We start from the raw sequence: 13,460 nt of genomic DNA, 5'->3' as shown, positions 1-13,460 counted from the left end.
GATTCTCTAGGCAAGAATACTGGAATGGGTTGCTGTTTCCTTCTCCAGGGGATCTTCCCAACCCAGGAATCGAACCTGGGTCTCTTGCATTGCAGGCGGTTTCTTTATGGACTGAGCCACCAGAGAAGTTCATGGAATTATAGAGCTAGAAGAAATGTTACAGGGTCTTATAGTTTATTCATTTGCTTTGGGCACATGCTTTCCCCTTTCCTCCAGTATATAATCTGTGGCCTTCACACTGCAAATTAAGACTGTATCCTCACTATTTTTTATGTTTTATTGAGAGTCTTGTTTATCACAGCTAGTTATCCCACAAATGGAACAATATTTTATATACCTGAAATACATTATTTCACAATGAAAAATTCATCTCCACTCAGCCAAATCAGGACACAATAGAAATTGTACTCTTGGTGATTTCCTGAGTCATTTGTAATTACAGATGAGAAAATTGTTACTTTTAAATGATAGAAAAAGCAGTCAGTAGAACAAATTTAACTGGCAATGATTGTAAATAAATTATTTCAGGAGATAGGCTAGAGATTTATCTTTTCTTCTTTTTCTTTTTAAAATAGGGAGGATTCATTGGCTCTCTCATATATTTTTGCAAATTTTATTACTTTAATTAATTCTCTTCTGAATAGCAATAGCAATTTCTTCTGAAATAGCCAACTTCCTCTCTTCTTTCCTCCACTTCCTCCTATCTTTTTTTACTCCCTCCTTTCTTCCCCTCTTCTCTCCTCTTTTCCTCTCTTCCTCTTTCCTTCTTTTCTTTGCTCTTTCTTTTCTGTCTTTTAAAATAATAATCTTATTATATTAATAATCCCTATAAAGTTTTACTAAACCTGTATGTTCATATTTCATTCTGATTTCTCTCTTCTTAGAAAATTGCTGGTTTTATTTTCTTGTTAAGTTTCATCTCATTAAACTATGTTTGGTACATTGTGATTCTTAGACGCTGTTTTGGAAAATGTCAGTAATAAATTGTTATTGTATCTTTGAAATATGTTTGTTCTTTGATATGTGTGGGGTTATTTTCTGTTCTTGCTTTTGGTTCTTTAAATGTTAATGCTTGAATCCTAGACAAGGATTCAATTATAGATAATCCTCCATTATCTATAATCAAGATTGTATTTCAAATTGGGTCTAGACTCTAGGTAGTAAACTATCTGCTATACCTTTGGTTTGTTCAGAATAGGCTTTCTAATGAAAGAAGGGCACTTCCTCTAAAAATTTATATAATCTAGTCCATGAAGTTGCTCTTTGAATCACTTACAAATATCGTTGGTTGATTACTTCTTTCTTGGATTAGAATATTAACTAGTTAAATTTGACTTTATTCGCTTTATCTGGAAGTAAATCTGTGAGAATGAATTCAGTATATAAAGGAGCTCCAGTTAGAAAATGAAGTGTGTTGTCCTAAAGTCTTCTGACCACATTGAGCATATTTGCAACTTTATTTCCAAAAAAGAGAAATAAAATCTTCAAGAAAGTCTGAAATCAAAAGGGCCTTAATGACTTTGAGAATTTCACTAGTTTATTAATGGATAATTTGCATGTCATTAGCTTATTACATCCATATGAAGATGATTTGCATTTATTTCAAAACTTTTTGTTTTTTTTTTAAACTTTCTTTTTTTTTTACTTTACAACATTTTATTGGTTTTGCTATACATTGACATGAATCTGCCACAGGTGTGCATGTGTTCCCCATCCTGAACCCACCTCCCAATTTCCTCCCCATCCCATCACTCTGGGTCATCCCAGTGTATCAGCCCTGAGCACCCTGTACCATGCCTCAAACCTGGACTGGCAATTCATTTCATATATGATCTTATACATGTTTCAATGCCATTCTCCCAAATCATCCCACCCTTGCCCTCTCCCACAAAGTCCAAAAGACTGTTCTATACATCTGTGTCTCTTTTGCTCTCTCGCATACAGGGTTATCGTTACCATCTTTCTAAATTCCATATATATGCGTTAGTATACTATAATGGTGTTTTTCTTTCTGGCTTACTTCACTCTGTATAATAGGCTCCAGTTTCATCCACCTCATCAGAACGGATTCAAATGTATTCTTTTTAATGGCTGAGTAATACTCCATTGTGTATATGTACCACAGCTTTTTTATCCATTCATCTGCTTATGGACATCTAGGTTGCTTCCATGTCCTGGCTATTATAAACAGTGCTGCGATGAACATTGCAAACACAGGAAGATGAAATGAAATAAACTTCTTTGGTTAACTGTAGAGAAACTTGCTGTTGAGGTAAAGAAGTTTGAATGTTGAATCTTCCCAGTTAATTTAATTTTGCTTAGAATATATACTGAACTTCTTAAAAGACATTTCATACTAATCAGAAGTATTATTTATGTCTATCAAAAAATGAAACAAATTAAACATGATAGCAAAAATCAATACTTTTAGAATTCCTATTTTTTACCTGATCATACATTTTTAACCTCAAGCTGCAAAATGTTGCAGTGATTTAAACTGAATTATTATTAAACTTAATTGGGTATTTTGTTTTGTTCTTGGGAAATGGAATTATTTTTTCTGTGATCTCATCAATTACATTTATTTTGGTGTTTTGGAGAATTTTTTGTCAAATGCTGTAAGAAAGATTACCACTTTAGGTTTAAGATACAGGTATTTTCTGCTTGCTAGCTTATAGACAGTTTTCCTCAATACAACTTAATATTTTATGCCAGATAAGCAAGCACAGTCAACATATTCATGATACTTTTGGAAGATATAAGATGCAACATAAATAAAAGTAAAAAAAGAGAAGTTAACTAGGCTCATCATGGTGATAAGTTTGCAATGTATCAGATCATTATGTTGTACACTTGAAACTAAAATCATGTTATATTTCAATTATATCCCTCCCCAAAACCAACTACCCCCAAAACCAAAAACAACTACTCTTCTTGTTTAGACATTAAAGAAAGTAACTGAAATTTAATTTGTTCTTGATAAGCCTGGATGGAAAAGGCCTGTATAATACATATTACTCGTGGTATACATGGATACATCATAAAAAAGATTAATGAATACTTTATTGATTAATATTTTGCTTAAGTTTCAATGAGACCAATAGGCACTCATTTGACCAAAGATATAACTTTATATTTTAAAAATATGTTTTTATATTAGAAATATGAGTTCACCCAGTTCATTAGCTGGTATCTCTGAATAAGAGAAAAGATTTTAAACACATTTAAATTAAAAAATAAATTTTATAGAATATTTATGTAATAAAATAAGCTAAAAAACTTAAATATAAAAGTATTTATTTAGAATCTTGGTGTTCACCAAAGACAATTTTATAAACATGCAGATTATTCTTTTCTGATTTAGATATTAGGTGGTAGTAACTTACACAATACAAATAATTAGTGAGATGGTCAGTTTTTTCACTATATCGTAACTCTTCGTGATAATAAATGCATATCACATACATTATTTGAAAATGTCAACAAAAACTGAGCCCAAGAACAAATGAAATCCTGAAGGATTTGAGAGTAAAAGAAAATAGTATTGATGACGCCATCAAATTTTCCTCTTTCCTCTTAGAAAGGAAATGTTTTAGAAGTTTCAGAACTCTTTTTGATTTGCTTAGGCATTGGTGAATGAAATTAAAACCCTTCACATAATTGTCGCTTTTTAATATATGGATTTGGAGAAGGCTTTTTTTTTTTTTGTAAGATTAAATTCTACTGACCACTCCATGTATTGAACAATGCTTTCCTTGGTATTATTTTACCTTTTATTTAAATACTAATATATTTCAGTTAAAGAAAAAAGAAGGCAAAAATTGTTTGGTATTGCAGCAAATAGCTTTAAGAATAGTTTTTAATTGTATACAGTTTTACAGTAATATTCATTTCTCATTTGATTCATACCACAACCCTTTTAGGCCAGCAGCTATATGTAATCTCTAAATTCCATTTTAACAGTGTCTGAAAGAGAGACAGAGGTTTTTTGAATTGTCCAAGATTGGTAAAGAATCTGCCTGCAATGCAGGAGCTGCATAAGATGCAGCTTTGACCCGTGGGCGGGGAAGATCCCCTGGGGGCGGGCATGGCAACCTACTCCAGTATCTTTGCCGGGAGAATTCCATGGACAGAGGAGCCTGACAGGCTACCGTCTATAGGGTTACAACCATAAAACGCTGATGAAAGAAATCAAAGAGGACACAAATAGATGGAGAAATATTGTTCATGGATCAGAAGAATCAATATAGTGAAAATGAGTGTATTACCCAAAGCAATCTATAGATTCAGTGCAATCCCTATCAAGCTACCAATGGTATTTTTCAGAAAACTAGAACAAATAATTTCACAATTTGTATGAAATACAAAACAAAACAAAACAAAACTCGAATAGCCAAAGCAATCTTGAGAAAGAAGAATGGAACTGGAGGAATCAACCTGCCTGACTTCAGGCTCTACTACAAAGCCACAGTCATCAAGACAGTATGGTACTGGCACAAAGACAGACATATAGATCAATGGAACAAAATAGAAAGCCCAGAGATAAATCCACACACATATGGACACCTTATCTTTGACAAAGGAGGCAAGAATATACAATGGAGTAAAGACAATCTCTTTAACAAGTGGTGCTGGGAAAACTGGTCAACCACTTGTAAAAGAATGAAACTAGATCACTTTCTAACACCGCACAGAAAAATAAACTCAAAATGGATTAAAGATCTAAATGTAAGACCAGAAACTATAAAACTCCTAGAGGAGAACATAGGCAAAACACTCTCAGACATAAATCACAGCAGGATCCTCTATGATCCACCTCCCAGAATTCTGGAAATAAAAGCAAAAATAAACAAATGGGATCTAATTAAAATTAAAAGCTTCTGCACAACAAAGGAAAATATCAGCAAGGTGAAAAGACAGCCTTCTGAATGGGAGAAAATAATAGCAAATGAAGCAACTGACAAACAACTAATCTCAAAAATATACAAGCAACTTATGCAGCTCAATTCCAGAAAAATAAACGACCCAATCAAAAAATGGGCCAAAGAACTAAATAGACATTTCTCCAAAGAAGACATACGGATGGCTAACAAACACAGGAAAAGATGCTCAACATCACTCATTATCAGAGAAATGCAAATCAAAACCACAATGAGGTACCACTTCACACCAGTCAGAATGGCTGCGATCCAAAAATCTGCAAGCAATAAATGCTGGAGAGGGTGTGGAGAAAAGGGAACCCTCCTACACTGTTGGTGGGAATGCAAACTAGTACAGCCACTATGGAGAACAGTGTGGAGATTCCTTAAAAAATTGCAAATAGAACTGCCTTATGACCCAGCAATCCCACTGCTGGGCATACACACCGAGGAAACCAGAATTGAAAGAGACACATGTACCCCAATGTTCATCACAGCACTGTTTATAATAGCCAGGACATGGAAACAACCTAGATGTCCATCAGCAGATGAATGGATAAGAAAGCTGTGGTACATATACACAATGGAGTATTATTCAGCTGTTAAAAAGAATTCATTTGAATCAGTTCTGATGAGATGGATGAAACTGGAGCCGATTATACAGAGCGAAGTAAGCCAGAAAGAAAAACACCAATACAGTATACTAACACATATATATGGAATTTAGAAAGATGGCAATGACCACCCTGTATGCAAGACAGGAAAAAAGACGCAGCTGTGTATAACGGACTTTTGGACTCAGAGGGAGAGGGAGAGGGTGGGATGATATGGGAGAATGGCATTCTATCATGTATACTATCATGTAAGAATTGAATCACTAGTCTATGTCTGACGCAGGATACAGCATGCTTGGGGCTGGTGCATGGGGATGACCCACAGAGATGTTATGGGGAGGGAGGTGGGAGGGGGGTTCATGTTTGGGAACACATGTAAGAATTAAAGATTTTAAAATTAAAAAAAATATATTAAAGTTGGAAAAAAAAAAAAAAGACAGTATGGTACTGGCACAAAGACAGAAGTATAGATCAATGGAACAAAATAGAAAGCCCAGAAATAAATCCACGCACCTATGGACACCTTATCTTTGACGAAGCAGGCAAGAATATACAATGGAGAAAAGACAATCTCTTTAACAATTGGTGCTGGGAAAACTGGTCAATCACTTGTAAAAGAATGAAACTAGAACAGTTTCTAACACCATACACAAAAATAAACTCAAAATGGATTAAAGATCTAAATGTAAGACCAGAAACTATAAAGCTACTAGAGGAAAACATAGACAAAACACTCTCTGACATTAAATCACAGCAGGATTCTTTATGACCCACCTCCCAGAGGAATGGAAATAAAAGCAAAAATAAACAAATGGGACCTAATTAAACTTAAAAACTTTTGCACAATGAAGGAAACTATAAGCAAGGTGAAAAGATAGCCTTCAGAATGGGAGAAAATAATAGCAAACGAAGCAACTGACAAAGAATTAATCTCAAAAATACACAAGCAGCTCCTGCAGCTCAATTCCAGAAAAAATAAATGACCCAATCAAAAGATGGGCCAAAGAACTAAACAGACATTTCTCCAAAGAAGACATATAGATGGCTAACAAACACATGAAAAGATGCTCAACATCACTCATTATTAGAGAAATGCAAATCAAAACCACAATGAGGTACCATTTCACACCAGTCAGAATGGCTGCTATCCAGAAGTCTACAAGCAATAAATGCTGGAGAGGGTGTGGAGAAAAGGGAACCCTCTTACACTGTTGGTGGGAACACAAACTAGTATAGCCACTATGGAGAATAGTGTGGAGATTCCTTAAAAACTGGAAATAGAACTGCCATATGACCCACCAATCCTACTCCTGGGCATACACACCAAGAAACCAGAATTGAAAGAGACACATGTAGCCCAATGTTCATTGCAGCACTGTTTACAATAGCTAGGACATGGAAGCAACCTAAATGTCCATTGGCAGACAAATGGATAAGAAAGCTGTGGTACACACAATGGAATATTACTCAGCTATTAAAAAGAATGCATTTCAATCAGTTCTAGTGAGGTTGATGAAACTGGAGCTTATTATACAGAGTGAAGAAAGCCAGAAAGAAAAACACCAATACAGTATATTAACGCATATATATGGAATTTAGAAAGGTGGTAATGATGACCCTATATGCGAGACAGCAAAAGATACACAGATAAAGAACAGACTTTTGGACTCTCTGGGAGAAGGCGAGGGTGGGATGATTTGAGAGAATAGTACTGAAACATGTATATTATCATATGTGAAATAGATCACCAGTCCAGGTTTGATGCATGAGACAGGGTGGTCAGGGCCGGAGCACTGGGATGACCCTGAGGGATGGAATGGGGAGGGAGATGGGAGTGGGGTTCAGGATGAGGGACATATGTACACCCATGGCTGATTCATGTCAATGTATGGCAAAAACCACTACAGTACTGTAAAGAAGTTAGCCTCCAATTAAAATAGATCAATTAATTACAAAAAAAGAGTCAAACACGACTGAAGTGGTTGAGCACACACAGGTACACACACACACGCCAAGTGACTAAGTATTAGAGAGTTAAGACTTCAAACCAGATCTTCTGATTCTTAGCTGCTTTTGTTATTCTCAAATATTGAATCATTTTCACCACTTTGTAAGTTACTTATTTGAGAATGGAAGAGCTTATATAAAACTCTTACGTGGTGGAGAGGTGAGAAGATGCACAGAAACTGGGCAAACTTCAGGTTTCCTTCTGATTTTCAGACTTTTTCCAAAGGTGATTTGAAGGAAGCAGTTTTACTTTTAAAGAATTTTATTTTTACTTGGGGCAAGAACTAATATTTGTATAGTGTTTTACTATTCATTGAATGGCTTCTCTTTTATATTCTCATTTAATGTTCTTACCTGTGTTAAGCAATAGGCACTATTATTATTTTCTACAGGAAAGAAAAAGAAAAATAAGACCAACTGATACTCTAGTGGTCATATTATTGGTAGTTTGCATAGCTGGGCTTCCTTGGTGGCTCATATCATAAAGAATCTGCCTGTAATGCAGGAAACCTGGGTTCGATCTCTCGGTTCGATCCCTGTCCCTGGGTTGACAAGATCCCCTGGAGAAGGGAATGGCAATCCACTCCAGTATTCTTTCCTGGAGAATTCTATGGGTAGAGGAGCCTGGTGGACTACAGTCCATGGGGTCGCAAAGAGTCAGACATGACTGAGCGACTAATACTTTCACTTGTGTAACTGGTACTTTACATTCAAGTCCTTTATATTCAGGACTTATAAAATAATACTATTTTTAGAAAAGAACTGTTAAGATGGGGTTTATTTTCTCTGAAATCTTGTCATTAGAGTAATTGCGTCAGTGGTAGGACTTGTCTCATAAATGAATTTCCCTCTTAAAATAATTTCTTAGGCTTGGAGGAGGAAAGTGAAACAGTATACAAATATAAACAACACACATTCAAAGTATGTTCTGTGCCATGGCTGAAAGTTATTAATTTTTTTTCAACCTTTCAGAGTCTCTTTCCTACTGTGCTGCTTTCTCTTTTATATGAATCTTCAATCCTTTATTCTAGTTCTCTATCGGAATGATGTATAATTTCCTAAATGTCTTTTAGCAGGATGATAACTGTTTGTTTGTAAACAGGGTGTTTGCTTGCACCACAAGTCTTCCTTCGGACTAAATCTCAGATATAAGTTATCTGGGAATACTCCATTTTTAAAAAAGATGTGAAGAGGTATACTGTTATTTTACTAAATTCATTCGGTTAATAAAATTAGATATATTTTGCCCAAAAGATCTCTAGTACTTGTATGAGTCAGTCAATGAATGCTGTGTGTGTATGTGTGTGTGTGTGTGTGTGTGGTGGTGGTGGTGGTGGTGATAGTTTGAATGATTACTCTAAATTTCTAGTCAGTATCTAATATACTTTTATGATTATCTGCTCAATAGTAGCCGTATTGTTCAGCATATTTTCTTCTGTTGTATTTTTTTTCCTTCTTAGGGACATAGTTCTCAAACTGCTTCAATATGAGGCATCAACAAATGTAGCAGACAACAAAGGTTATTTTCCTATTCACCTGGCTGCCTGGAAAGGAGATGTGGAAATTGTGAAGATTCTTATTCATCATGGACCATCACATTCCAGAGTCAATGAACAGGTGCGTTTGTCAAGTATTTGCTCATGCTGTGATTTTTGAGAGTTTTGTGAAGTCAAAGCCACATTGAAAAAGTGGTTGTTTCTGTCATTACCCTGCCAAAGATGATCCTACTGCTGAATTTGCTAAAGGAGATATTTGAAAACTTCTTTGGCATTTGTTTATAGGTACAATAGCACTAAGTTGGACATTTGTAAAGATATTTGTTAATAAGAAAATCCCACATAAATGAGTAGTTCTAGTATTTTTGCCTGCCTTACATGAGCATCCATTTTATAGTTATTGAATATTTAAAGATAAAACAATTCACATTCATAATGTGAAAGTTTTTCTTAATAAAATTTTAGATGCTAGAACAATGATGATAGCTATCATTTGTATAATACTTTACCATTTACATAGCACTTTTATATTAAGTGCTATTTTGTGAATTAAAATGCAAATACAATGTATGCAGTTGCCAGTCACATATTAAATAAAAAATTTCCTGTACACACACACACACACACGTATGGCTAAAGTAAGTTCAGTAAAATATAGCAGCAGGATGAAACTGACAGACAGTCAAAATATTTGCAACTACATAGTATCCATGTTACACTTAATGCATATATTTAAAAATAATGCCATTCTCAGTGTTCTAAATAAATAAGACCACAGATTCCAGAAAGTAAAATATAGCCCTCTAGTACAGTATGATAACAAACGAGCTCTGCATGCCCCCTACTGTTCCCATTTTGTACAACTATATTTGAAAACCAGCGTGCAGCCCAACAATTGAATTACAAACAAGGCATTAAGCTGCAGGTTGGCCCCTGTCCAGTATGGAGGCAAGAAGGTTACTCTAGGGCAAGCGCCTCTAATATAGTACAATTAGCATATTGTTCATATGGGTACAGACTTTGCAGACACTTGACCCTAATTCAGATTAAAAATGAATACTTCATAGCTATATACAGCAAAGGGAAGAAAATATAATATTTTTCTTACATAAAAATACAGTTGTGTAAAGAACTAATCAGTAAAAATGTTTTATTAATTGGAAAAATATCTTGTTAATATATGTCACAATAAAATGTCTATGTTTTCATGTTACAAAATACAGAATATTTTTATGAGAATAGTGAATTCAAGTCTTTATCAGATGATGGATATGGCTGTCTTTATTTATTATGCTAAAAAGGAAATTTATGAGAATGCTGCCTGTTCCTCAGAAAACCAAGTTAAAAGATCATTGGTGGGATGAGCCATCTGGTGGTTATTCTTAAAACTGAATGCCCAAAGCAAACCTAAAGTAATAAGACGGAAAAACAAACCAAGGTTAAACAATGGAATATTAGTTTCTACAAACAATATTTTTTAAATGACATGAAAATAAGGGAAAAAAACCCTAACCAACATTTACATTTGAATATTGAAGATTTTAAATAGCATAGAGAAACTGTTATTTTCTGTGATGTTGAATAAATCAATTTAAATATAAAAAAAATTTTTTTAGGAGATTGGACTTCAAAATTCTGTTTTAAATTTTATTACTTTATGTTGTGGTTTCTATTTTAGATGAGTTGAAATTTTTTGAGATTTTTTAATACCATGTTTTCCATATTTTTTGTTTGTTATTATGTACATACTCCTTTAGTACTAACATAGATCTCTCATTCAATGTTATTTCTTCTAAAAGTTTCTGATGTAGGAATTTTGCTTTCATAGGTAAATTTTGATTTTAGCTTTATTCCACCCTCCCCCCCCAAATGGGACAGAAGTATACTAATTAATTATATACCTTTATGTATTTAAGCAATAGAGGGCAGGAATGAAAACGATAATGAACGTTTACTGAGGCTTATGATAACCGGGCAGTTTTACCTACAATATGTTATTTAATTCTCACAATTCTCTGAAGTGATTGTTATCACTTCCATTTTATAGACAGGGAATCAGGCTCAGTAAAGCTAAGTAACACACATAAGTTCACGCATTACTGAGTGACTTAAACTGAGACTTGGACTCAGATCTCTATAATTTCACCATCCTGCACAATAGTGCACTAGTATTACATCATAAACCCTATCACTTATGGAGTGTGTACTATATGCCAGGCATTGTGCAGAGTACTTCATCTACATTATCTTTCTAAACTCTACTATTGCCTATTGAGGTAGGTATTACCTGCTTTATATATGAGGAAACCACCTTAGAAAGACTAAGTAACGTCCCCTTGATATCACAGCTCCTAAGAAATGCAATTAGTATTTGAACTCAGGTTTTTCTGATCCAAAGCCTAAGCTTATAACCAGTAATATATTATGTTGTGATGTTAAAATTATGCATAATCATCAGGGCTTCATTTTGATTTCTGAATGCTACCTTTGGTTTATTATAAAGCCTTCTTTCAAAATAATTCTAACTTACACTTTATTTTTTATTTTTTTGAACTTTTTATTTTTTATTTTATTTAAAAAAAATTTTTAAATAAATTTATTTGTTTTAATTGGAGGTTAGTTACTTTACAGTATTGTATTGGTTTTGCCATACATCAACATGTATCCACCACAGGTATACACATGTTCCCCATCCTGAACCCCCCTCCCTCCTTCCTCATCGTACCATCCCTCTGGGTCGTCCCAGTGCACCAGCCCCAGGCATCTAGTGTCATGCATCGAACCTGGGCTGGCAACTCGTTTCATATATGATATTATACATGTTTCAATGCCATTCTCCCAAATCATCCCACCCTCTCCCTCTCCCACAGAGTCCAAAAGACTGTTCTATACATCTGTGTCTCTTTTGCTGTCTTGCATACAGGGTTATCGTTACTATCTTTCTAAATTCCATATATATGCGTTAGTATACTGTATTGGTGTTTTTCTTTCTGGCTTACTTCTCTCTGTATAATAGGGTCCAATTTATAAGGCATTTTCCTATATGTTATCACCCTTGATTTATTAGTTGTATTCTAAGGTTATAGGGAAGGTAATATTCTAATTTTATAGTAAGATAGGTTCAGAGAGATGGAATGATTTACTGTTGCTAATAAGTACATGTTAGCACTTCAACCTTGGTCACCATTTTATGCTGCCCTAGAATTATTGGTCAATTTAGAGTGAAATCGGAGAAGGCAATGGCACCCTACTCCAGTACTCTTGCCTGGAAAATCCCATGGATGGAGGAGCCTGGTAGGCTGCAGTCCATGGGGTCACGAAGAGTCATACACTACTGAGCGACTTCACTTTCACTTTTCACTTTCATGCATTGGAGAAGGAAACGGCAACCCTCTCCAGTGTTCCTGCCTGGAGAATCCCAGGGATGGGGGAGCCTGGTGGGGGGCCGTCTCTGGGGTCGCACAGAGTCGGACACGACTGACGTGACTCAGCAGCAGTTAGAGTGCAATAATTTTGAAAATAAAGTGGACTCTGCCCTAATTATGGTTTTTATAGTTGCCACATCTTTCCTGTCTTTTGTCACTTCGTTTATTATTTCTCTTTCTGTTATGTATGTTTTCAATTTATATTTCTTTGTATATTCATTTCCCTCCTGTATTTCCTCCCTCTTCTTTTCTTCCACCTTCTCTTCTTTTTCTCTTTAATTTTGCATTAGGACAGAAACCAGAGGAGCCTTTTCTAATAAGTATATTCACCAAAACTTCAAACTGCATTCACCGAAATTTCAAATCCAACTAACATTAGATAGTTTCCATTAGTGTTACTTTGAAGTAAGGCCTTTGGTAAATAGCTTTTTTAAAGCCAGTTTCATACTGGCACCCATTATCTGGAATTGTCCTTATTTTTTAGAGAACACTTATCTGATTAAAAAAAGAAGGAATTCAAAGCAGTTTAAGAATGTTTAATGTAGGCATCTGAAGAATTGATACTTTCAAACTGTGGTGCTGGAGAAGAGTTGAGTCCCTTGGACTGCAAAGAGATCAAATCAGTCAATCCTAAAGGAAATTAACCTTGAGTATTCATTGGAAGGACTGATGCTAAAGCTGAAATTCCAACACTTTGGCCACCTGATGCGAAGAGCTGGTTCATTGGAAAAGACCCCGATGCTGGGAAAGATTGAAGGCAAAAAGAGAAGGGAGCAACAGAGGATGAGATGGTTGGATGGCATCACTGACTCAATGGCCATGAGTTGGAGCAGTCTCTGGGAAATAGTGAAGGACAGGGAAGCCTGGCATGCTGCAGTCCATGGGGTTGCAAAGAGTCGGACATGACTTAACAACAACAACAAAGTATAGATATACTAACAATTATTAATTAGTATGTTATTGCAGCCTATTTATTTTAAATTGGATTTTTTTAGGCCA

General features: G+C 35.0%; 1 protein-coding gene across 1 annotated transcript in view; it reads left to right on the top strand.

The window, feature by feature from the left end:
* Positions 1 to 13,460, top strand: part of ANKS1B (ankyrin repeat and sterile alpha motif domain containing 1B) — a 1,150,548-nt gene that overhangs the window by 160,079 nt on the left and 977,009 nt on the right. The window contains exon 3 of the mRNA XM_052640785.1: positions 9,001 to 9,157. Coding sequence (XP_052496745.1) covers positions 9,001 to 9,157 — 157 coding nt within the window. The remainder of the gene's footprint in view (positions 1 to 9,000; positions 9,158 to 13,460) is intronic.

The sequence above is a fragment of the Budorcas taxicolor genome, chromosome 5, assembly GCF_023091745.1.
Source record: "Budorcas taxicolor isolate Tak-1 chromosome 5, Takin1.1, whole genome shotgun sequence".
NCBI classification, from domain to species: Eukaryota; Metazoa; Chordata; class Mammalia; order Artiodactyla; family Bovidae; genus Budorcas; species Budorcas taxicolor.
The sequence above is the reverse complement of the archived record's forward strand: the minus strand, read 5'-3'. Positions and strand labels throughout refer to the sequence as shown.